Source organism: Panthera pardus, unplaced genomic scaffold, assembly GCF_024362965.1.
Source record: "Panthera pardus isolate Hobbes unplaced genomic scaffold, ASM2436296v1 HiC_scaffold_25, whole genome shotgun sequence".
In the NCBI taxonomy this organism is placed as follows: Eukaryota; Metazoa; Chordata; class Mammalia; order Carnivora; family Felidae; genus Panthera; species Panthera pardus.
Genome location: NW_026526821.1, coordinates 67,091,943 through 67,119,903, shown reverse-complemented (window position 1 = coordinate 67,119,903; position 27,961 = coordinate 67,091,943). Strand labels below are relative to the sequence as shown.

General features: G+C 34.9%; 1 protein-coding gene across 3 annotated transcripts in view; it reads right to left on the bottom strand.

Annotated features, from left to right (window-relative positions):
• Positions 1 to 27,961, bottom strand: part of FOXN2 (forkhead box N2) — a 96,076-nt gene that overhangs the window by 45,299 nt on the left and 22,816 nt on the right. For all 3 annotated transcript variants that reach the window (XR_008417844.1, XM_019415887.2, XM_019416041.2), the window contains exons 2-3: positions 14,011 to 14,561; positions 1,674 to 1,798 (exon numbers count right to left, since the gene is read on the bottom strand). Coding sequence is in view for 2 of the 3 variants with exons in the window: in XM_019415887.2 (XP_019271432.1) it covers positions 1,674 to 1,798; positions 14,011 to 14,547 (662 nt within the window). In the remaining variant the exon portion in view is untranslated. The remainder of the gene's footprint in view (positions 1 to 1,673; positions 1,799 to 14,010; positions 14,562 to 27,961) is intronic.

Genomic DNA, 27,961 nt, shown 5'->3' with positions numbered 1-27,961 from the left:
AAAAAATATCTGTTTTGCTAAGTAAATTATAAGTCTATTTTCTACTCACAGTTTCACATACACTTTATTTCATTGTCTTCCTCAACTCACCAATTATGACATGAAAGGGCTAAACAAAGGCGTATCAGATGGAACCATCATTTTGCCAACAATGAAAAAGAAAATGTTTCTAAAAATATTAAGATAATGTTTTAAAGTAAAAAATTAGAATCTTTATGGTGTCATTTATGTATTTGTTTTTAAACCACAAATCATTTTTATTTAACATCTAAACATATGATAAAGCTAAAAAGTACAAACATGAAAATGCAACATATCAAAGGCACAGTAAAGTGGATATTTGATGGTAGAGTGTCAATTCTCTCATTTAATCTTTAATTAAAAAAAAAGCAGAGCTAAATAACACACACAAATGACCAAAAGCAGAACTCACCATTAGTTTCCAAATTAATTTTTTTAACTAGTATACCTCATAAGCACCAACATTAACTAATAAAGAGAAGATACTAAGTCCCAAATAAGCACCAACATTAACTAATAAAGAAGATACCAAGTTCCAAACAAGGCTATAAACTCTGGTGACTTCTTTTCTTGGTTTCATTTCATACAGACAAACTACTCAATAATTCTTGTGACAATAATCCTTCTAATCTACTAGTATAGTAAATAAACTTAAAATCTCAATAAGTATATAAATATATTACTGATTGCAACTTTAGCCTTACTAATTTTTTTCTGTATTTTGGGTACAACAAGGTCTCTAAAAGTTAATTAATAATAGTTCAAGAAATTAAACATTGCATTAAATACTGATTAATTGTAGCTTTCTCCCTCCTTTTGTGTATGTTTGAAATTTTCCATTTAGGCTTTTATTAAAAAGCTTTTAAAATTTTCCAAAAAAGAAATTAACCATTGTTAGGCTACCCTCAAAAGTAACTCAACAAAGTCTGGCATTTTCAATTCAAATGAATGTACATAATAGAATTAAAAAAAAACAGACTCTTTAGGAAAAGGAAACAAAACCAGATTTGAGGTACCATTTTCAGCTTTGACTTAAATGGGAAAGCTATAAGATCAATAGGAGTCACTGAGTTTGAAAACAAAACCCAAGGAAATACATTACAATTATATTCACCAGCAAAAACGAAATGAATAAAAAAACTCAAAGCATTATTCGGCTTGTCAGACATTTTAAAATTTGAGACTCTGAACATAATTTTCAAAATATTAAATGTGGTGTGAAAGAAAACCAAACTTAAAATAGAAAAGAAATATAAATATACATATAAAACTGTTACAGTGACAAACAAATCACCTTACTTTAGAAAGTTTGTATATACTTTTAATTTGTCTTGTCTTTAGTATGCATTTGTATTGCAGACAATTAAAATAATTCAAACCTTTTGTACCTAGAATCATATTATAACTTTCTTTACATACCCAGTAGGGTGTATTTTCCAGAATTTATGTTCTTACCTATCAAATATCCTATTTCCTAATAACAAAAAGTTAGATATAAGTGAAAATGCCTTAGGCTAATGTCTTACCCCATATATTGGTCTCCATACAATAAAAAAAACCACACAGAAAACCTTACAACTTTGTTAAGTTTTTGTATCTCACACAATAAAATCTTATAAATCACCATTGACACTTTATGGAAGATCCTGTACCTTTGTGGAGATGCAGGAGGGGTGTAGAATGTTAATGCTGAGGAAAAAGGTTGCTTCTTCAGTGCCTGCATAAGGTTGGGTTTATATTCTGGATCAACACACCATAAGGAACCTTTCCCATTAACCTAAAATAAAATACACAAGAATTATTTACCTGGAATCTTTAAGACCTACACAATCAGTGCCTGGATGTTTTTACTAAATGTGTGGGGGCAAAAAACCCTACAGTACCTTTTGAGGAGAAAGCAAAGGTTGAAATAAGCTTGCTATAAATGCATTGTGTGATTAAAAGCCCTAGAGGCAGATCTCCAGCTCTGCCATTTACCTGCTACGTGACCTTAGGAAAGTTAACCAACTCCCATCTCTCCAAGACACTCTCCATTCCTTCATTTGGAAGGTAGGGATGATAACACGACCTACTTTATAGGACTGTTATGGATTAAATTATGCATAAGGGGCAGTACACAGTGCCTGGCACAGAGAGCCACAGGACATGCCAATCACTTCATTGTCTGTGAGAATGGTACAACCCCAAGAAGTACAGTGAAGAGCACGAAGGACTATACAATGTGGTCCTCCACATGCTAAGATGTAACAAATGGAAGCCATTATAGGAAAAACAGAAAGAAAAGGAAAAATTAAGCTTTCTATGCAGCATCATTTCCCCAAAAGTAATAAGAAGTATATCAAATGATACATCAAAAAATAATTCTCATTTTTAATGGTATTAACAGTAATATTTAAGTTAGCATTTAAAGTAAAATTTAGGGGCACCTGGGTGGCTCAGTCGGTTAAGCATCTGACTTCAGCTCAGGTCATGAGCTCTTGAGTTTGAGTGAGTTTGAGCCCCATGTCAGGCTCTGTGCTGGCAGCTCAGAGCCTGGAGCCTGGATTCTGTGTCTCCCTCTCTCTCTGCCCCTCCCTTGCTCACACTCTTTTTCTCTTTCTCAAAAATAAACATAAAAAAATAAAGTAAAATTTAAATTTAAAATGCAAACGATTTAATGAAAAGCACAGTAGAAGCCTCAGGGTGGCAAATCAACAACTGAGGTATGGAAAAGACTCCTATAAAAGATAATGAAGAGGAAGGAAGCATTATTAGCCCTTAGAGGATTTAAGTTACAACCTTTGAGGGACTTTTAGATAATATGGCAATGAACATATGAACCCAGATGCCACTGAAATAATCAACAGAATCTAAAAATTATGTAATTTGTATGATTACTAGAAACTGAAGAAACCATAAACAAAAGTGCCTGCTAAATTTCAAATGGGAGCTGCCTGAAGGAAGGGCTTGAGTGATCCACAGTTGGCCCCATGTGAAGGACCAGCTTACAGGAAGGTAGGTGGACCTGATACCTGAAAAACCTCACTAATATTATCTAACATACAGAGAAAAGGCTAGGCTATGGGATAATTCCTTCAAATAGGTTTGAAAAATACTGCATATTTTACTTCTCTCCTTCTTAGAAGTTCACACTACATATTAGCAGGTTAAGGGATCTAAATATTTGTCATTAAGCCAGTTTTATATGGTTTCCTAAAATTATCCAACACAGAACTTCCTTCTCTCAGGTAATATTTGAGGAAGCTTGTGTTCTGTGGAACACCTGTGAGAAAAATTGATGTAATTAGTGAATTTTTATAGAATACACTTTCCAAATATTAATGGAAAAAACTATAAACATTGATTAGGCCATGAAGAATAATAAATTTCTTTTTAAAGATCACAATTTTAGGAGCACCTGGGTGGCTAAGTGAGTTAAGTGTCTGATTCTTGATTTGGGCTCAGGTTATGATCTCACGTTTTGTGAGATGGAGCCCTGCATTGGGCTCTATGCTGATGGCATGGAGCCTGCTTGGGATTCTTTCTCCCTCTCTCTGTCCCTCCCCTGCCCATGTGCACTCTTTGTCTCAAAATAAATTGAAATATCTGAAACCAGCTTTTATCATATCTGGGGAGGGAGGTATTATTATAATGTTATATAATATAAATAATGAAAACAAAATTGATAAATTGATAACTAAAAATTAGGAAAATAAGGGAACTGACAAATCAAGAGAGTATTCTAAAAAACCATCAAAATATTATACATCCTAGTTGAGGTAGTCAAAGGAAATAAATGAAGGACTTTAGGAGCTGTGAGATCACCTGCTAACTCTTCCTTCAGGATAAATCTTTACTACCTCCTTTTTTTTTAAATTTATTTTTTCTTTTCTTTTTTTTTTTGAGAGAGAGAGAGAGAGAGAGAGAGAGAGAGAGAGAGACAAAGCACAAGCGGAAGAGGGGCAGGAAGAGAGGGAGACACAATAAGAAGCAGGCTCTGTGCTATCAGCAGAGAGCCCGACACACGGCTCAAACCCACAAACTGTTGAGATCATGACCTGAGCCAAAGTTGGACACCCAACCAACTGAGCCATCGGCGCCCCTATCCTTTCCTATTTCCTTAGCTGAACATCCCTAACTGCACATCCTGAACAGTAGCTAGATGATAAATATATCCATACACATGTACCGCATCCACACATAGCCTTTACACAAAACTCCACAGCCATGCAAGAAGAAGATCCAAATTCAATCTCATCCCACTTCCCCAGAGCTAAACACTACTTGTACAGTGGTTAAGAGTGTAAGCCTTGGAACCATTTTGCCTCCTTTGGAATCCTGGTTTTGTCACTTAAGAGCTGTGTAATCTTCAGAAAAATGTCTATGTTCAAAATATAACTATATAAAACATAGTACCTATTTCAAGAATTACTGTATTGTAAGAGTTAATTCACATAAAGTGCTTAGAACACTGTCAGTAAGTACTCATTAAACATTGGCTACTGCTATTGATATATGTTCATTTTCTTTGTAGTGTTTAAAATTTTTTAAAAAATGTTTATTATTTTTGAGAGAGAGACAGAGTGTGAGTAGGGGAGGGGCAGAGAGAGAGGGAGACACAGAATCCAAAGCAGACTCCAGGCTCTGAGCTGTCAGCACAGAGCGCAGTGCAGGGCTTGAACTCACAGACTGCGAGATCATGACCTGAGTGGTAGTTGGATGCTTAACCAACAGAGCCACCCAGACACCACTTTCTTTGTAGTTTTAAAAACTGTTCCTGTTTCCTCTAGTCTAATAGCATGCAAGTTTGTTTTTCTGTTTCTATTCTACTAGATATTGGCATTAAATTTTAACAAATATTTTTGAAGATTTTTTTCTCTACAAGTGTTGAAAATCAACCATAAGGTATATAATCTTCTCTTCTCCCACCATGTGACGTTCAAAACTTCCTTAGAACTCATAAGATTAGTGAGTTTCAAACTGTTAAATTTTTTTTCATATTATACCTTTCTATTTCAAAAGCCCTTTGTTAAAATTTGAATTACACTTCATAATTAAATTAACAATTACTTGGACAACAATAAAATTTATGCGTGTTCTAGTCCCGTCTCCTTTTTGTTTATACAAAATCCTATATCATATAAGCTGTTATGATTGCTGAAGATTTTACATGATGAATTCCAGAGTGTTTCCATGTCCCAAATTCTTTGTCAAGATAATATTCTATTACTGAGGCTCTTTTATCTTCTGAACATCATGTCATAATTATTATAGTAGAATGGCATAATATAAGAACACTGTTCCACAGGTATAAATAGTAAGGTCTTAATCATTGCTTATTGATTGGCAATGTGATATTGGACAAAACATTTAATCTCTAAGAAGTCAGTCGTCTTACTCATATTTTATTCATAAAATAAAAAACCAGGCCACTTTACTGAGTTGTGAGGAGATTCGAATAAGGTAATTTATATGTGACACAGAGCTGGAAAATAAGTGAATACTTATTTCTAGGGGTTATTCTGAAATTGGCATAAAGTAAGAGTTTATATGGTTTAGTAACAGTATATTCCTCTAAGAGGGAGTTAAAAAAATCAACAATAAGAACAAAAATCAATTAGTTCTGAGTAAGACAGTAAAGGTAGTAAAGAACAAGGAATAAACTAAATTTAGAAGGGAAAATAGCTCTTGTCTTAGAAAAACTATGCTATGAGTGTTAGGCAGTTTTTAACATCCTAGCAACCCAGATGTATAGGAAAAGAAGAACCATGGGTGTCATATCATACTGTAATACAGAAAGAGACATACCATACTATTAGATGAAACTTTTCCTGGTCGTCAGCAGCAAAATACCACATGAACTATGTATTAAGTATTTGAAATCTTGATTTGTTTTTCAAAGGAAGTCAAATTTTATATATGTATTTTTGGATTAAGTGACGAAATTTCTTAAATTAAATATATTTTCAGTCACTTGGCCCAAATGATAAATATGTTTCAATGATAGGGAAATAAAACTTTAAAACATTAGCACCCACAACATCCTTTGCCCCAACCCACTTCAGTTTCATATAGAAAAGATATGTCTGGATTATTTTTCATATATTGACTAAGACAATTATGTTTAGAATGTTAGTCATGTTCTATCTTGGTATTCCTGAGATTACACTCTTAGAAACTGTTTTGTTCAATAATCTACTTTTCAAATTCAATCGTGAGAATTACAAATTGTTTTGAACATAGCAGAATTGCTATTTCCTTGAAATAGTAAATTGGAAGAACTGGTACTGAAAACCTGCAGTTCAGGGCAGTTAAGTATCTTGAGTAAGGTCTCCAAATAACAGTCTGGTTTATGTTACCATGGCAGCATTTCCTTTCACTGGGTCTGTTCACAAACTATCAGTAACAAGAGATAAAACTATGTATTTGCTAACATTATGTTTTAAGATCTTCAGGAAAGAAAAATTTATTTTAAACTCTTACTTAAAAACCTTGCCCTTTTATTACTGTGCTTAGAAGACAGAACACAAATAATAAAGAGTTTCAGATGTTAAGTATTATTTTAAACTAAATTTGCCTATAACAAAATAAATCTTCTGTGCAATGGAAACAGGAAATGTGCATTCTCTCATTTACTATTTTGCATTGTGGAACTCTAAGGCGTCTGGACTTACTTGTTAAAGAACCACTGAAGGTGCTGAAGACATAAGGAAAATACTAAGAAATGAACTTTAAAAAGATCTAAATGTTAGTTGTAATGAAGAGTTTGGGAGAAAAGGCAATGTTCACTATTTCTGAAATGTTTTTATGTACTTGCCCTGTGCATTTTAATAGACTCCTCTCAACTACCTTTTCTGTGGTTAAAAAAAAATGAATTAAAAAGAATTAACTAATTAAAAAGGGCATTCATAACTCTTGTTTATAGCTTCTAGTATGAACTTTTATAGTGGTTGGCATGATTTCTTTCCTGGAATTCAGCTATTGAAGGGAGTCATCACTATGCAAATCTACAGACTAAAATTGTACTAAACCAGGCAAAATTTCTAACTTAATGTTTCCCAGCTAAAATTCCAGTTACGGTATTTTAGTTTGGCTTTATACAAATTTAGGAAAGTAGATATAAGACCTAGATATTTAAATATTTAAAACATGAAACCTAAACCCAAGCAAAAAAAAAATATATCACGTTTAACTTTTATAAATACTGAGGCAGATAAATACCAAGCCAAGATTTTTAGACCTCTCTATTGAGAGCAGTAACTACGGTATGGATGACAGTGAAGGAAAGCTAATCAGCAGCTATCCAGCTGGTTGGGTATCATTTCCACTTTGTAGTTTGACCCAGACCTTGCCATCTTGCCTTTTTTCTGAGATTATCATCTATAGATAAGAGATATTCATCAGAAAAGTGCTGTCAAGGTCGCCAAATTCAATTCCAACATTTACTGGAAGTAAGTATAATTTACTTGCCTTCTGCATATTACAAGAGAAACACAGTCATTTTGAAACACTAATTCAAGAAGTATTTCATACATTAAAAAAAAAAAAAAATCCACAAGCATTCCCAATCCTACTTGAATGTACCACACTTTCTGTCCAAATTTCAGACATTTAAGCAGGCTACTGATTTTTTTTTATTTATTTTTTTTATTTTTTAATATATGAAATTTACTGTCAAATTGGTTTCCATACAACACCCAGTGCTCATCCCACAAGGTGCCCTCCTCAATACCCATCACCCACCCTGCCCTCCCTCCCACCCCCCATCAACCCTCAGTTTGTTCTCAGTTTTTAACAGTCTCTTATGCTTTGGCTCTCTCCCACTCTAACCTCTTTTTTTTTTTTTTTTCCTTCCCCTCCCCCATGGGTTTCTGTTAAGTTTCTCAGGATCCACATAAGAGTGAAACCATATGGTATCTGTCTTTCTCTGTATGGCTTATTTCACTTAGCATCACACTCTCCAGTTCCATCCACGTTGCTACAAAAGGCCATATTTCATTTTTTCTCATTGCCACGTAGTATTCCATTGTGTATATAAACCACAATTTCTTTATCCATTCATCAGTTGATGGACATTTAGGCTCTTTCCATAATTTGGCTATTGTTGAGAGTGCTGCTATAAACATTGGGGTACAAGTGCCCCTATGCATCAGTACTCCTGTATCCCTTGGGTAAATTCCTAGCAGTGCTATTGCTGGGTCATAGGGTAGGTCTATTTTTAATTTTCTGAGGAACCTCCACACTGCTTTCCAGAGCGGCTGCACCAATTTGCATTCCCACCAACAGTGCAAGAGGGTTCCTGTTTCTCCACATCCTCTCCAGCATCTATAGTCTCCTGATTTGTTCATTTTGGCCACTCTGACTGGCGTGAGGTGGTATCTGAGTGTGGTTTTGATTTGTATTTCCCTGATAAGGAGCGACGTTGAACATCTTTTCATGTCAGGCTACTGATTTTTGAGAAGACCATCACCTGCCTTTCTCTCCTCTCACCCTGACCTCAGTTGTGACAGCTTGCTAATTTTTGTCCCAATATATTACAATTTCTCTATTTATCCTCATATTCTTTATTATCTCATAAGATGATTTATTTCTCTTTGTCACACTCTCCTTGTACTCTGTAATGCTCTTCCTTCTTTCTTTCTCTGAGCACTCAAAAATGTTCAGGTTAATTATGTAAATAACACACACATTTACAAATTATGGTCAAGAACAAGTCCCTTTTGATCACTACCACAAATTAAACCACACTGGACATATTATTTTGCAACTTTTATTACAAACAATACCATAGTGAATATCATATACATCTCCTTGCATGCAAGTATGAATGTTACTCTAGGGAAGAAATCAGAATCTAATCCACTACATCAAAATATATGCACATTTCTAATTTTAATAATTGTAGTCAACTTGCCCACAAAAATGGTCATACTCATTTATACTCATATCAGTAGTGTGAAAATATTATTGTTTCCCTTATCCTTATCTATTCGATATTACCAAACGTTTAAAATTTTTGCATTCTAATGGGTATAAATTACTTTTGGGGTTATTTTAGTTTGTATGTCCCTGACAACTTGTGAGGATGAATATCTTTGCCTGCTTATTGACCATTTATATTTCCTCCTCTGTTAATTGCCTGTTCATATTCTTGTCCATTTTTCTATTAGTTTTTTTTTCTTATTGAATTAGATGAGTTCGTTACACACAGTGGTGTGCTGTTCACTGTAAACCTCTCCCATCAACATCACATTTAATGACATAATACTGGTAGCTTGAAACTGGCCATGATGGAAATATTTATACCATGAAAATTTAGAGAACCTACATCCCCACCTACTCAATCCTTCAACATTTACCAGCATGCCATATTTTGAATCCTAATCTGTTGGCTGCTACTTGTCTCAATCACATCTTAGCAATCATTTTCAAGTTTTTGCAACATTTGATATTGTTGCTCATTCACACTTAAACTTACCCTCCTTAGATTCCATTACAACACACTTTTCCTAGATTTTTCTATTGAAAATCATTGCTGCTGATGACTTCAAAACTTAGAGCTTCAATCCCACATTACCACTATTCCTGTGCCATACTTCTAAGTACCTAGTAGACATTTCTCCTCTTATGTCCCACCATAAGTATAAACACAATAGGTCTAAAACTAGTAAATAATTAAGTGATACAATTCAAAATAAAATCTAACAATGCACGTTGGAACGAATATATCCAACATTTCTAAAACTTTTAGTCATCTGAAAGGAAAGTTTGACTGAGAACTGGGGGAATTTGCCTCCAAGATGGCTCACTCACATGGCTGTTGGCAAGAGGCTGCTTAAATGTTCTTATGATATGGCAGCTGGCTTCCCCCACAGCTTGTTATCCAAGAGCGCAAGATGGAAGCCATAGTGGCATTTATGACCTAGCCTCAAAAGGCATGCTCCAGCATTTCCACAATATCCTTAGTTACACAACTCAGCCCTATTCATTATTGGCAGGAACTCTACAAGGGCATGAATACTGGAAGGTAGGGCTCATTTGGGGTTCTCTATGACAGAGATTGATCCTTTGAAATTACTGAAACTTTTTCAATGGCCTAACACATAGTTGGTCTTCATAAATATTCCATATGTAGATGTGTTAGATAGCAACATGTTACAAAAGATAACTAATACAACCTCCTTTAAGTTAGCTGTAAGATGATGATGTGTCCCGATGTCTTGCTACTCATGGACTAATGGCACCAGGATCAACGGGGAACTAAGGGTACAAGACAAGTGAAAGAACTGAACTCTAAAGTATGACAGAGTCCTATGAGGAGAGATTGAACATATGCAATGTTTTATCTTTGGGAGAGCACAAATAAAGTGGTGGTCATAAAATAAAACTACTCAAATTTTAACAAATTCTTTTTTTTAAAAAAAAACTTATTTTGAGAAAGAAAGAAACAGTGTGAGAGAGCAGGGGAGGGGAAGAGAGAGAGAGAGAGAGAGACAGACAGACAGACACCCAAGCAGGTTCTGTATGTACAGCATGGAGCCTGATGCAGGGCTTGATCTAATGAACTGTGATATCATGACCCGAGATGGATGCTTAACCAACTGAGCCATTCAGGCACCCCGATTTTAACAAATTCTTTTTGACAAGAGTTGGACGCTTAACCAACTGAGCCATTCAGGCACCCTGATTTTAACAAATTCTTAAAAGCCAAGAATGAGCTAGCAAGATAACTGAGCGTCCTGGGATATCTACTCGCCAGCATTTTTCTATGAGTCTCCATCCAGTGCTCCAGAGGAAGACTGGAGGCAGGGAGAAATACCCTTGGAGATGATGATGGGATGTGCAGAACATACTAAGGTTTAAGCCCGGAGCAAGAATATCAGGCAAAGCTCTTCCATGTTCCAGGCCCTAAATGAGCACAAGATGAGATGAGGTGTTACTGTGGAACAGGCACAAAAAATGGACAAAACTCCACTATGAAGCCAAAGCTGCCTGCCACTAAGAGAGAGGCAAAACACCCTTTTCATCCCAGTCCCAGACAAAGGATGACTGCTGCTGGGAGAGAAATACAAAACTCAGCTATCCTCACACTTTACTGACACTAGGCAATGGCCATGTGTCATTAGGTAATGGGCAGGAAATCTGCTCATGCCCAGATGATACAAAGCAGAGATATACTTCCACTGAGAAAGGAAATGGTCACTCACTTATACCCAGGACCGTCCACTGATAGTAGGCAGAGTTTATTTACCATGATAGGAATGAGCAGGAAATTGGCCTGAGCTCTGGAACAGTGCTATCCAATAGGACTTTCTACAGTGACAGAAATATCATATATCTGTACTGTCCAATATGCCAACCACTAGCCACATGTAGATAACTGGCTACTGATAAGTGCGGCCCTAGACTCTACTCTGAGTAGATGGGAGAGACTGTCTGCTCCCAGGGGAGGCAAGCAAAGTCCTACTTTTGAGACAGGTATAAGAGCCTGCTTAATACTAAAACTAGAACAGAAGAATCAAGAAACTCATGTTCCCATCCCAAAAGCCTCATACCAAGTAACAAGCAATTGTTATGGGAGGGAAAAGAGCACAGACAGAAATAACTAACTCTCCTCCTGCCCCCAAACGTATCACAAGCTGAAAGATGAAGGTAGAGCAAAAATGCTAAGGAACATCATCTAACACTCCAGGACTTTCACTAAGCACAAAGTATTAGCAGTCCATTTCTACATGAATTTGAAGCCTGTGGTATTCTGAAGGTAATTATGACAACCACAAAACCCAAACCCAGCCCAATTATTTACAAAGACTGACCAACACCTGTTTCACACTAACAGACAAAAGTAGAGGCATGTCTATTTCTGAATAGAAATATTATTTGCCTCAGTCTCTACCATTCTTTTATAAATAATGTTTGACATTTAATCCAAAATTAGGAAACACACACAGAAACAGAGATAAAACACTCAACAAAACCAAACCCAGAGATGGATGAGATAATGAAATTATCAGACAGACACCATATCTATAATTAATATGTTTATGGATCTAGTGGGAAATTTTAGCATAAAGATGGAGACTAATTTTATTGTTATTTTTTAAATGCTTATTTATTTTTCAGATAGCACAAGCAGCATGGGGGGGGGGGGAGAGAGAGAGAGAGAGAGAGAGAGAGAGAGAGAGAGAGAGAGAGAGGATCCCAAGCAGGCTCCATAGTATCAGTGCACAGTCCAACACAGAGCTCAAACTCATGAACTTTGAGATCACGACCTGAGCTAAAATCAAGTTGGCTGCTTAACTGACTGAGCCACCCAGGTGCTCCAAGATGGAGACTACTTTTAAAAAGGCAAATAGAAGGGGGCACCTGGGTGGCTCAGTCAGCTAGGCATCGGACTTTGGTTCAGGTCATGATCTCACAGTTCATGAGTTCAAGCTCCGCATTAGGCTCTGTGCCAACTGCTCAGAGCCCGGAGACTGCTTCGGATTCTGTGTCTCCCTTTCTCTCCACCCCTCCCCCACTTGTGCTGTCTCTTCCTCTCTGGAAAAAAAAAAAAAAAAAAAAAAAAAACTAAAAAAATTAAAAATAAAAAAATAATAAGGCAAATAGAAATGCTAGAAATGAAAAATATGCACAAGTCCTTTATCAGGCTTATCGACAGAATGAACACAACAGAGGGAAGACAGAATCTACAGAAAAATAAAAATTATCCAAACTGAAACAAAGAGAGAAAAGAGTAGGAACTGGGGCAAAGTAACCAAGGGGTAAGAAAGAGCAAATGGTCTAATATATTTTTACTTGGAAGCCCAGAAGTGGGAAGTGAGCCACAAGAAATATTTAGATATAATGAACAAAACTTTCATAAATTTAATAAATGACAGATCTGATAATGACAATATCCAATAACAAATCACAGATCCAAGAACCTTTGAAAAACCAAAGCAGGATACAAAAACAAAAACAAAAACAAAACAAAAACCACACCTAGGTGCATCATAGTCAAACAGTGATATAAAGAAAAAAGTCCTTGTGGGAGGTGAGATGGACTAAATGGGTAAGGGGTATTAAGGAATTTACTACTGAAATCATTGCTGCACCATGTGCTAACTAACTTGAATGTAAATTATAAAAAAAAAAGAAAAGAAAAGAAAAGAACTATTACAAAGGAACAAAGAATGGCAGCAGACTTCCCATCAGAAACTATATAAGCCAGAAGATAGGAGAGTAACATCTTTAGAGTACTTAAAGAAAACAAAAAAACAAACACACCTGTTAACATAGAATACCCATCTTCCACAAAAAGATTTTTATAAATTCAATACTATAAGAAATGTTAAATAAACTTCTCCAGGAAAAAAGAACTAATCCAGATAAGCATCAGGATTGGTCAACTTCTCTGTGAAAGGCCAGATATTAAGTGGTATAATGGTAATATGATTTGAAGGTAGACTGTGATAAATTAAAGACACATACTGATAAGTGTGTAACAACCCACCCCTAAAAAAAGAATAGCTGATAAGCCAATAGTAGAGATAAAACTGAATCATAAAAAAAATACTCAATCCTTAAAAAAAACAGGAAAAATGGGGGGAAAGAACAGAGCAAATAGAAAACAAACAGCATGATCATAGATTTAAATCCAACCATATCAATTACATTAATGTAAATAGTCTACATTCCAATTATAAGGCAGAGACTGCCGTATTGAATAAATTAAGAGTAATATACTGATACAGTTGACAGGAACAGTACAGAAACTAAGAATAGAAAATTAGAATATTAGAAAACTGATTTATGTACCTATAGTAGAATGAAATTCTGTTAGATTTATATAAATATTTAAGAAATTTAAAAACATCTCAAATGAAAGCAAATGAATATAATTAAGCTCAAACTGAAGTAATCATGAGTTGACTATTTTTTGCCTTCCTTTAATTTCCCCATATTTTAAGGTCTCTATGTTAATTTTCCCCCACCTGCCCAAATATAGCAATGTTCATAAACACTGACCTTGCCATGGCTTCTTTCCACTTTCTGAAAACATTTATTCAGGGACAGATTATGTCGAACAGAATTCTTCCAGCCTGTTGGTGCAGTGGCAAAATATGGGAAGCGGTCCAAAATCCAGCTATAAATTTCTTTGACAGGCAAACATTTATTTGGAGAGTGTTCAATAGCCATGTAAATGAGAAGACTAAAGGAATATGGGGGCTTTGAAGTTGCTGATTTTTTTTCTGGGTTCGGATAGCAAGATGGTCCTAAGGATGGCACATCATCTCCCTCTATGTCATACAATGGACTAACAATTGGAAGACCCTCACTTCCGAAGCTGAAGTTTGTTAGAAGATTAGTACTTTCATGAAGCCAGTTCAAGTTTGTGAGTTCATCATCTGCTGACTCACTGTCCACTAGAGTGGCCTTAGGCCTGGCAGCATCAACAGCTTCAGGCAAGCTTCCCATTTTGTAAATCTGGCTTAATCCTGCAACCTTTTCAGCTCCTGGAGTTTCAGCTCTCTTTTCTGGAGTCATTCCAATTACTGGACCCATTTACTCTTACAGTTCTGCAATAAAGGAAACAATTGTCAATCAATATAATACTTAAGATTTTTAAGCTCATGGAAAAAGAAAATACATATTTAAATATCACCAAAATCAGAAATTTTTCAATTATCCCACATAATATTTAAGTACAATATTTGTGTAACAAAGACATTAAGGGTTACAATACAAGGAACAGAGCTTATTTCATGGTATTAGAAATGACTGTAAATAAAATATAGTATTAAAACACCATATGTATGAGTGACATTAAGAAAATTAAATAATTGTGAATAGCTACTAAAGTCCCTAGCCCACAGTTATAGCCTAATGGTAATGCTTCTTATTATTAAAAATGAACAGACTTTCTTTGAATTGTAAGACTTTATGCATTAATCTATGCATTTTAAGGATTTTATGCATTAATCTATGCATTTTAAGGATCTATGACCTATTGTAATAGTCATACATATGGCTCAATACAGAAAATTACCAAATTTAAAACATTGCTTAAATAATAATTCCAAATAAACCCTTTCCTCAAATATGAAATATTTATTATAAAGAGATAAACAGTTTCTAATATTTTTATAGTATATCATACTAAAAAGATAACATTTCTTATTCACTAAATTCATTATCACCAAAATTATATTTACTATAAATTTATTATTTCTTCTGTACATTCTAACATTTTTAATTGAATTCTGTATCATCTCATCAAGTACTGACACCGAAAGGCTGACATTCTTGAAGTAAAATTTGAATTGTAACTATTTTCAAGGAGCAGAAAGAAAGATATTTCTAAACTACCCTTTTTTACTTCTATTTTCTCAAATGTCTTTTGTTTTGCTTTTGGAACATACTTCAATACAAAAAACTTATGATGGGAGAATAACTGACCAAAGAGAAAAGTAATAGACCTAAGGTGCTATTTAATTCATTTTCAATGGTTCATAAAGGTACCCTACTTACGAATTCAGTGAAAAACCTTCCATGTCTTCCTATTCTATCTACTTATGCTTATATAACTGAAATAAGAGAAGTATCTCCAGAATTTTACTTTACTTAGAACAAAGCTGGCAGGTTATGCTAAGAATTATGAAAAAGATTTTATATGTATAACACTCCTATCTAGATTCTGGTAGCTACTAATAGATGTAGTCTCAAAGCACTTAATTATCAACAGCATCAGCTAATATTTTGGGGGCCAGATGTTGTGCTAAATACCACAAACTATATCTCAATTAACCATCAATTAAACTCTCTATATAAAGTAGGCACAATTATTAACCCAATTTTATAAATGAGGAAAACGACTCAGAGGTTAAGCATCCTGTTTTAGCTTACCTGATCAGTAAATGGAAACAACAGAATTTAAACCCAGAAAGACTGAGTTCTGAACCAAAATTAACTACTACATTATCCTGATATCAATGCATACACATCACCTGTGAATACCAATGACTCAATCCTATCCACCTTAAATCTCATTATTGTTCTCTCCATATCAAGTTCCTATCTTTCTTACTTACACCTTACTTACACAGTGTATCTATAACTTGACATATTAAGACACTTTAAAAACAAAAAGATCAAACTGTAACAAATATGGTTTCTATTTCAATCAATTATGAAAACCACACATTAATAAACATACACACATCTGTGCATACATGCACACACTATATTTCAGAGATGACATTCTGTCCAATGTAGCTGATGAAATTATTCACTTTACCACCTAAGTCTCTCTACCCATAGAGAATTCCAAAAATGTGAATGAGAATTCAATGGCTGAAGAATGTCTTGCTTCCTTAAACAAACAAAAAAACTCTCAGCGCTCAACGTTCAAAGAAAAGAATGACTAATTTCCAATGTTCTAACTTTTACCTCTCACCTATATCTCAATTTATTTTCATTTACATATAGAAATCAGAGAGTAGCACGTATCAGTAGCTAACATTTATTGAGATTTTACTATACTACAGATACTATGCTATGGACTTTATAAACTCTACTTACTCTGCATGGCTATTCAGTTCTGTGTATGGCCCTTTCAGCCATGAATTCTGTAATATGTAATTTTTTCACTTTTGTATTCCTAATGAATCTTAACAAAATGTTCAGCATGAATAGGCATTCAAATTATAATTATTTCAAACTGAAATGAACATATAGTCAACATATATGTTTATTCTGTACTTGCCTTTAAGAATTATTTTATTTTAGGAAGAACAAATAGTTAAAATGTTAATACTACCCAAAGCAATCTACTTATTCAATGCAATACGTATCAAAATAACACCAGCATTCTTCACAGAATGAACAAACAATCCTAAAATTTGTATAGAACCAGAAAAGACCCTGAATAGCCAAAGCAATCTTGAAAAAGAAAACCAAAACAGGAGGCATCACAATCCCGGACTTCAAGCTGTATTACAAAGCTGTAATCATCCAGACAGTATGGTACTGACACAAAAACAGATACTCAGATCAACAGAACAGAATAGAGAACCCAGAAATGGACCCACAAACATATGGCCAACTAATCTTTGACAAAGCACGAAAGAACATCCAATGGAATAAAGACAGTCTCTTCGGCAAGTGGTGCTGGGAAAACCGGACAGCAACATGCAGAAAAATGAACCTGGACCACTCTCTTACACCATACACAAAAATAAACTCAAAATGGATGAAAGACCTAAACATAAGACAGGAAGCCATCAAAATCCTAGAGGAGAAAGCAGGAAAAAACCTCAACCGCAGCAACTTCTTACTCAACATGTCTCCAGAGGCAAGGGAAACAAAAGAAAAAATGAACTACTGGGACCTCATCAAAACAACAAGCTTCTGCACAGCGAAGGAAACAATCAGCAAAACTAAAAGGCAATCGACAGAATGGGGGAAGATATTTGCAAATGACATATCAGATACAGGGTTAATATCCAAAATCTATAAAGAACTTATCAAACTCAACACCCAAAAAGCAAATAATCCAGTGAAGAAATGGGCAAAAGACATGAATAGACACTTCTCCAAAGAAGACATCCAGATGGCCAACCGACACATGAAAATATGCCCAACATCACTTACCATCAGGGAAATACAAATCAAAACCACAATGAGCTACCACCTTACACCTGTCAGAATGGCTAACATTAACAACTCAGGCAACAACAGATGTTGGCGAGGATGCGGAGAAAGAGGATCCCTTTTGCACTGCTGGTGGGAATGCAAACTGGTGCAGCCACTCCGGAAAACACTATAGAGGTTCCTCAAAAAATTAAAAATAGAACTACCCTATGACTCAGCAATTGCACTACTGGGTATTTATCCAAGGGATACAGGTATGCTGTTTCGAAGGGACACATGCACCCCAATGTTTATAGAAGCACTATCGACAATAGCCAAAGTATGAAAAGAGCCCAAATGTCCATCAATAGATGAATGGGTAAAGAAGATGTGGCATATATATACAATGGAGTATTACTCGGCAATCAAAAAGAATGAAACCTTACTATTTGCAACTACGTGGATGGACCTAGAGGGTACTATGCTAAGTGAAATTAGTCAGAGAAAGACAAATATCATATGACTTCACTCATATGAGGACTTTAAGAGACAAAACAGATGAACAAAAGGGAAGGGAAGCAAAAATAACATAAAAATAGGGAGGGGGACAAAATATAAGAGACTCTTAAATATGGAGAACAAACAGAGGATTACTGGAGGGGTTGTGGGAGAGGGGATGGGCTAAATGGGTAAGGGGCATTAAGGAATCTACTCCTGAGATCATTGTTGCACTATATGATAATTAACTTGAATGTAAATTTAAAAAATAAATTAAATTTAAAAAAAAAAGAATTATTTATTTTACAGGTGCCTGGGTGGCTCAGTTGGTTAAGCAAAAGACTTCAGCTCAGGTTGTGATCTCACAGTTCGTGGGTTCTAGCCCCACATCAGGCTCTGTGCTCACAGCTCGGAGACTGGAGCCTGCTTCAGATTCTGTGTCTCCCTCTCTCTCTGCCCCTCCCCCTCTCACACTCTGTCTCTCAAAAATAAATAAATGTTAAAAAATTTTAAGAATTATTTTATTTTAGAAGAAATCCTTAATGCTAGCAAACATCGTAACTAGTGACAATCATAAAACTGAAATTCACTGTTACTATTAAGGAAATGGGAGTGAGGTAAGCCATTTGCCTAAGGTTCTAAAACTAGTAAACAGTAAAGCCAAAATCATAAACTGGGCTAAGTTCAATATTCAAGTTTTTTGTCTAGTAGAGTACACTCAATCTCTTAAGGAACTTACATTTTTAGCAGTACTACTTAAAACAAATACTGTTGACAGAATAAGATATATATTCCCCTCTGAAACTAATTCAAATGTTTGCAAATATATGTTATTCCTCTGAATTACAAGTTTAGAATAAAGTCTCATTACTTTAAGATGTAAAGCAATATTATGGCAGCATATATGCCAAAGATTACACAAACTGTACAGCCAAGCAAAGTTAAAAAATCAAGTACTGACTGAAAGGTTGACATTCTCTTCGTTAACGTTTCAACGGTGACTGTATTTTCAAGGAGGGAAAAAGAGCTGTTTCTGAACTATCCTTTTAGAATACTTCAGGACATCATCCATTTAGAATACTAAGTCCAGGGGCGCCTGGGTGGCTCAGTTGGTTGAGCATCTGACTTCGGCTCAGGTCATGATCTCGCAGTTCATGAGTTTGAGCCCTGCATCGGGCTCTGTGCTGACAGCTCAGAGCCTGGAGCCTGCTTCAGATTCTGTGTTTCCCTCTCTCGGCCCCTTCCCCGCTCATAGTCTGTCTCTCTCTGTCTCTCAAAAATGAATAAAATTGTTAAAAAAAAATTAAAAAAAAACAAAGAATACTAAGTCCACCACAAAAACAAAGGATCTTTTCCCACAAGTCAAATAAAGATATAACTATAAATAGCAAACATATTAGAAAATACCAAACTTTGCCAATAAAGAAACACAAACCAATTGATAACACATATGGTATGATAATGTATTTAGCACAATGGTTGGTATACAGTAAGCACAAACATTAGACATAAAATTAACAATATCAACTTTTGCCCAAATTGGCAATGGTTTAAAAAAGTATTTAATACATGATTTTGGGCAAGGACCTAGTGCATTTTAGAATGCTAAATGGTAGTGTGTACCAAGAATCATTTAAAATGTCATACTCTTTGACCCAATAATTCATAGATTAATGGAACAGAATTGAGAACCCAGCAATAAACCCACAAATATATGGTCAATTAATCTAAGATAAAGGAGACAAGAACAACGAGGAAAAGACAGCCTCTTCGAAAAATGGTGCTGGGAAAACTGGACAGCTACAAGCAAAAGAATGAAACTGGACCACTTTCTTAAAGCATTCACAAAAATAAACTCAAAATGGATTAAAAACCTAAATGTTAAGACCTGAAACCAGAAAACTAAAAGAAAAAGTCAGTAATCTCTTGGACAGCAACTACAGCAATATTTTTCTAGATCTGTCTCCTCAGGCAAGGGAAACAGAAGCAAAAATAAACAACTGGTACTGTACCAACCTAAAAAGCTTTTGCACACAAAGGAAACCATAAACAAGATGAAAAGGCAACCATAAACAAGATGAAAAGGCAATCCACTGAAAGGAAGAAAATATTTGCAAATGATATATACATTAAGGGGTTAAATATCCAAAATCTATAAAGAACTCTTACAACTCAACACCAAAAACCCCTAAATAATCCAATTAAAAATGGGCAGATGACCTGAACATTTTTCCAAAGACATACAGATGGACAACAAACACATGAAAAAATGCCCAACATCACTAACCACGAGGAAAATGCAAATCAGAACCAGAATGAGAGGGGCACCTGGTGACTCAGTCAGTTAAGCATCAGACTTCAGCTCAGGTCATGATCTCACAGTTTGTGAGTTCAAGCCCCACATCAGGCTCTCTGCTGTCAGGGCAGAGCCTGCTTTGGGTCCTCTGTCTCCTTCTCTGTCTGCCCCTCCCCGGCTTGTGCACTCTCTCTCAGAAATAAATAAACATTAAAGAGAGAAAGAGAGAGAGAGAGAGAGAGAGAGAGAGAGAGAGAGAGAGAAAACGAACCAGAATGAGGTATCACCTTATACCACCCAGAATGGCTAGTACCAGAAACATAAGAAATAACAAGTATTGGTGAGGACATGGAGAAAAGGGAACAGGGAACTCTCATGAACTACTGATGAAATATAAATCAGTACAGCCACAGTGGAAAATAGTATGGAGGTTTCTCAAAAAATTAAAAATAGAAGTATCATACAATGGATAAATAAATAAATAAATAAGATATGGTATATATATGCAATATTGCTCAGCCATAAAAAGGAATGAAATCTTGCCATTCGTGACAACATGAATGGACCTAGAGGATATTACGCTAAGTGAAATAAGCCAGACAGAGAAAGACAAATATCATATGATTTTACTTACATGTGGAATCTAAAAAACAAAACAAACAACATCAATAAAGAGAGAAGCAGACTTACAAATATGAAGAATTGGTAGTATTAAAGGGAAGAGTATGGGAGGGATGGGTAAAATGTGTAAAGGGATGAAAAAATACAAACTTCCAATTATAAAATAAATAAGTCGCAGAGATGAAAAGTACAGCACAGGGAATATAGTCAATAATATTGAAATCTACTTATTGTGATGAGCATTTTATAATGTATCACTTGAATCACCGTGTTGTATACCTGAAACTAGCTTAATATTATATGTCAACTATACTTCAACGAAAAAAAGTCATACTTTGACCCAATAATTCCACTTATGAGTCACTTCAGTGAAATAATCCCACATAGGAAAAAAAGATTCTCTCCCTCTCCTCCTCTTACACACACACACACACACACACACACACGCACACACGTTCACTGAAGAACTATTAAAGACAATAGAAAAGTATAAACAACTTACACATTTTATTATAAAGAAATAGCTACACTGAAATACATCTACTCAATCTAATATTTCGTCATTAAAAATGATTTTCTTGAAGGCTATGAAGTAAAACAAAAAACTTATTAAAAACATGAAAAAGTAAAAATACATAAAAAGCTAACAGTGGTTTGTAGTAGTAACTCGGTAATTGTTTTCTTTTTTCCAGTTTTTTTAATGCGTTTATTACTTTTATATTAAAAAATTAAAATACACTCAAAGGGGAAAAGGTTGTGCTAGATTATTTTTGGTTATAGTATTTCTACTTCACAAAGAATCAAATCACAAAAAGGTCATGGACATATCAAAGGCTTCAAGTCAAAAACAGAAGTTACCTCTTAAATTCAGTACAGCCTATTCTATTGCCAAGCTTTTCTGTAAAACAAATTAGCTCACTGGTAAATAGGGGAAAGATTTTAGTACAATGTGAAAATCACACTGGTTTGTAAGTGATCTTTTACAAGCCTATGATTTTGCAGTACTAAGAAATAACAGCTGAACCCAAAATAGGCTAACATAGTGGAAAGCTGCAAACTGCTGAGAATGCAGTATTGTACACAATTCTCATTCAACCCATGTTTTTCCTCCCAGCACAGTTTGGCCACATGCATTTTCTTGGAAGTGTTAACGAGCTCTTCTCTCCAAATTTTTATGCATTTTACCCTGGCCTCCATAACCCTGTAGCTTCCACCCTTCCTTGCATGCCTTTCCATCAGGCTATTTTCATCTTTTTTTTTTTTTTAATCCTATTTTGTAGTGTTTATTTGTAGTAAGTTTAATATATCTTTAAAAATATCTAACATACTTATTAAGATTTATTTTTGTTAGTGTTCTGATTATAAAACTTCACACTTTTAGGTGAGTTGGCACAATATTTAGTGTTTTCACAAATTCATAGTATATAATATTACAACAGAAAGACCTATGTATTTCACACCCAAAATTTTTTTTAAAGCTTTTAGTTTTGTTTGGATAATTCTAGTTTTATGAGAAAGTGCTTCTTAAAATGAACTGAAACCATTCAGTAACAGGTCATTAATAATGAGCATGGAAGTTTGCTTTTTAAAGCAGAACAAGTAAAGAAATACAAGGAAATCTGGGCTAGTGATGTAACGTTTCCTTTTATTAATAAAAATAATACCTCAACAAACCACACATAACTGTTACACATAATACATGTCACTCAAAAAAGCATTTTGGGGGGTGCCTGGGTTGCTCAGTTGGATAAGTGTCTGACTTCAGCTCAGGTCATGATCCCACGGATCATGGGTTTGAGCCCCACATCAGGTTCTGTGCTGACAGCTCAGAGCCTGCAGCCTGCTTCAGATTCTGTCTCCCCCTCTCTGCCCGTCCCCTGCTTGTGCTCTGTCTCTCTCTCTCTCTCTTTCTCAAAAATAAATAAACATTAAAAAAAGCAATTTAGGGCCAAGAGACCAAGATGTGGGGTTTGAAAAATGTACTCTAATTTCTCAGGACTGTAACTAGCATAACCCAAGTAATAAATACAACCACTAATAAACCAATTCCTAAAAGACACTGCTACAAAAAAAGTAGGTAAATGTACAAGACAATTTTGCAAATTACACATTTGTATTAAGACTCCAAATCTTCTACGTTTCAGGAAAAAATTGCATATCTTTAGCGAAGAATTTAAAAGTGGAGTTCAAACAAGCCCATTACAATCACTCTGCAACCTCTGCCTAAAGGTTCACTGTGTAAGGCCATGGCAGGATCTCAAGAAGAGGGCTCAGGATTAAAAGGTATTAATTTTTTCACAGTGTACAGTTCATGCATTTCTCAAAGATAACTAATAGATATCTGTATGTTTCCATGTTATGTTCAATATTACAGTGATATTCTACTCTGGAACAAGAAAAATAAAACTCCATATTGGAATTCTTGGATCATTTCCCAAAAGGTTAGAGGAGAGCACTTTTTTTAGGTCAGTATTAACAATGGTCTGAGAGAAAAGGCTTGACAGAGCCTAGAGAAGGGAAATTAAGGTACAGAATTTTGAGTATTACCCTGGTATTAGGGGTGCTATACTGATAGCTCTTTTGCCCAAAATAACTAAGAAACCTCCTAAATACAAAATGTTAGTTATTATCATACAGCTTTTTTTGACATTTGTCCATGTTTTTAATTGACTGTATCACAGACTAGGCAAACAAAAACATTTTTTTTCATAGTTTTACCATGTTAGGATCCCTAAATATTATTTTAGCCCTTTATGTTCTTTAAACATCATGTAAAACTTAATTGTACTGAAACTTGTTCCCCCCACCACCAAATTCATTAACCTTATAGCAGCAGTAATTCATTTTTACAGATGACTGGTATTCTACTTTATGAATATACCAAAATTTATTATACTCTTGAGGACAATTATTTGTTTATGTTTGAGGCTATTACAAGTAGCATTGCTATGGATATCCTTGTTCACATCTCCTGGAATACAACTGCCAAGAACTTTTCTGCGGTACACAACTAAAAGCAGAATATATTGAGTAGAATTATTGGGTTACAGAATATTCTTCTCTTCAACTTTCACTGGTCACGACAAATTGCTACCAGCAAGATAGGTGTACTCTGTTTGCTCCAAACACCCATTAAAAATTTTTTTTGCCAACCTGATGACTACGAAATTTCATCTCCTTGTGTTTTAATTTGCATTTCCCAGATTAATAATGGAAGCTGAATATGCAGGTATTCCTCGCTTTTCAAAATTCTTATTCCACCACTTTGATTCTACAAAAGACCTACATTAGTACCTGTCAAAGAGGACTTTCGCTTTTAGGAAAAGGCAAAAAGTGAAAACAGCATTCAGTGTTTGTTTTGAAGTGTGCATTAGAGAGATGGCCCACACCTCCAGCATGGAGAGTGGTACTGGCAAGCTGCTTCCCTAGGGGAAGGAACTATACTTAGCACCTCAGCATCAAGCTGCCATAGCTTTGAACTGTACCTGTGGGCTTCTGTGCTTTCTCTGGATTTATTTTGTGCATCCCTTGGCAATATGTGTCCTAAGGCATCAAAAAAGCCTACGAGAGGTTATTTTGGGGTTTAGGAATGTTCAAAATTTTTCCATATAAATTAATGGTAATTGCTTCTTCACTTTACACCATTTTGGCTTCCTTTCTTATAACTGTTGTACTTGGTAGCAAGAGAAACCTGTATGTAAGAAACTTCTACTAATTGTCTAACTCATTTATACTGTTTGTACACTAATCCTTATGTGTGATGCAAATATCTTTCCTTAGTAGATGGTTTGTCTTTTTAGTCTATTTATTAGTTGTCTATGAATGAAAAAGTTCTTACTTTAATATGGTAGAATTTATTAACCCTTTCCTTTGTGGTTACTGTTTCTCATTTAAGAACTCCTTCCCTACATTAAATTCATGTAAGTTTTATCCTATATTGTCTTCTAAAAGTTTTATAGTTTTTGCCTTTCACATTTAAGTCTTCAATTCACCCAAAATGTATCTCTGTATTTTTATTCAATTTCAACTTTTACATATGGATACACAATTGTTCCAAGTATCATTTATTAAAAATTTTATCCTTCTTGTTGGGGGAACCAATCTGGCATTGGCATCCCTGAACATTTTTACTGGATATGTGGAGAATGAAAGGTCTTAAGTGGGCCATTTCTCAGGGTTTGTGTTTGCTACAAGCACACTTGAGGGATGACCTAACATCTCCCAAAGAGCAGCTCAAATTCTACTAACATTTCTTCTTTCATTCATGAGTTATTTAGAAGATTGTTTCTTAACTGCCATATGATTTTTTTCTCTTACTGATTTCTAACTTAAATGGACTTTAGGATACTAATCCTTTGAAATTTGTTGAAACTCGTTTGGCCCAGTATGTGGTTGATTTTTATAATGATTTGGCTGATGTTTCCAGTGATTAGATGAAAGAGATGTCCACTGGATTAAGCTTGTTAATTACTTGTTAAAATTTTCTATATTTGTACCAATTGGGGTGGTGGGGGGCTGCTTTCTTTATCAAATACGAAGGAAGATATATTACAATATCCCATTATGCTGGTGAAATTACTCCATTTTTCCTGGTAGTTCTGTTAATTTAGCTTTTTTTTGTGGTTACAGTTATTAATTAGTTGCATACAAATTTAAAGCTTCTATTATTCTTGCAAAAATGAAACATTTACCATTTCACATCAATTCTTTTCCTTTAGTAATTCTACTAGTTTTTACATCTATTTCAAATGATATGCCAGCTTTCTTTCCACTAGTATTTACCTGGTATATCTTTTTCCATCATTTTACTTCCAACATTTTTTTCCTTTTGTTTCCTTGTAGTCTGTTTTAAACCCCACAGAGCTGAACATTTTAAATATAAAGTGTAGATATACTTGTATTTACTTCTAACACCTTATTTAGTGTTCTCTAGGTTTCTCTCTCTTTTTTTTTTTTTTTTTGCTTTATTTTTTTCCCTGGTTCTACTTTTTACCATCTATTAGTTTGGAAGTTATATATTTATTTCTATTACTAAATTGTTACCTTAAAATTTTTACCATGAACACTTACCAAAATCCAAAGTCACCTTTAATTTTCTTCTGAGTAATGAAAAGATCTTTTGAATACTAGCTTTAATCACCTCCTCCTGGTTTATAAAATAACTGGTATTTAGTAAGTAACTAAAATAACTGATACTTTAGTTCTAGTTTTTATTATTTATAGTCAATAATACTGATAAATTATATTACTTATAATTTTTATTAATTTACCCATATACTTAACACTCTCTTTGATTATTCCTTCCTGAATCTCATACTTGCTACGACCATTTTCCTTTTATGTAAAAAGTGGTCTGCTTTTGAACTTTCATATTTTATTTATCTGAGCATGTCTTTATTTTGTCCTTGTTTAAGAATTCTAGGTCATAGTTGTTAGATTTATTTAAACTGAGTATATCATTTCATGGCCTTCTACTTCCATTATTATTATTGAAACCTGATATTCCTTTAAAGGTGTTCTGTTTTCTCTTAAAAATTTGCCCTTTATTAACCTCTTCTATATTTTCTATTTTCTTATCTCTCTGTTGCATCCTGGATTTCTTCAGATGTATATCTTTCATTGTATCAATTTTTCTTCAATGGGATCTCCTTACTCTAATCTATCTTTTGAATTTTAATTTCAATTACTACATATTTTTATTTCTAGAGTTAGTGATTCTTTACAAAATGTTTGCTCTTTTCCTCATTTAACCTGTCATTGAACACATTAAATGTACTAATTTTATATTTTACATCCAATAATTCCAAGCTGTGAGCTACTAACAAGTCTGATTCTGCCTATTTTATATTATACTTTGTTTCCTTAGACGGTTTGTAAATTTTTATTAAAAGCCACTCATTTTCATTAGAACTTCATCAAAAGCAACTCTTTGATGATGATGACTTGTGTTGCTTCTGTCCAATTCCTGGGAATAGTAACAATACAGTACCATTTAAAATTCTTAGCTTGAGATTTAGTGTGCATTCAGGCTGCAAACCCGTGTGATAGCTAGTTTGTGGTTACCAAATTTTCAGTAGAGATATTATTTTCCTGTTAGCATCAACACTCTAGAAAATAATTTTCTTTGTCGTCTCTAACGACACGAAGGGAAAGAATCCCTAGACCACTTTTGCATTTGGAGGGTATAGCCCTTTGGGGCTCCACAGTAATGGAGAAGACTGTTTCCTCCCAGGTGTTTTAACTTGGCTGGATCCGGCTTTGCTTCCACAAGGGTAAGAAAACATAAAGTCACTTGATTTGGTAAATACCCTCAAGGCAATAGCCAACTTCAGCACTCAGCTTACCTCACTAGGTTTCCAATTAGTGCTCAGTCTAAAAATTCTTTACTTTTGTGCCAGAGCACCGATGCATTTTAGCCAGCATTTTAAGTTGTCAGCAGAAAGGCTGGTCCCCCTGGACTTACTTTGCCCCCAAGTAAAGCCCCCATGGACTTATTTTGCCATGCCAAGGTCCCCAACCTTACTTTGCCATGCTGTTGGAAACAGATGTTTATATTAGTTCCTGATGGCAATATCACTAACCTACATTATCCTGTATCTTAGAGCACTGTTTTAAATTCCTTCTGCCTCAACACACTTGAAGAATCTGACTCACTCTTCTATCAATAAGAATTGCTCACTGTGACAGTGATTCCCTTCTAGAAGTAAGTAGAAGACATTTCCCAGGAGGTGGAAGGTAGTTATCAAAAATTGTGCATGTTTTTTTTTTTTTTTTTTGGAGGGTGGTTCTTCTCATCCCTTTTAAAAATCATATTCTTTAAAGACAGGATGGAGTGCCTAGGTAGCTCAGTTGGTTGATCATCTGACTCTTGATTCTAGCTCAGGTCATGATCACATGGCTGTGGGATTGAGCTCCATGTTGGCCTCTGTGCTG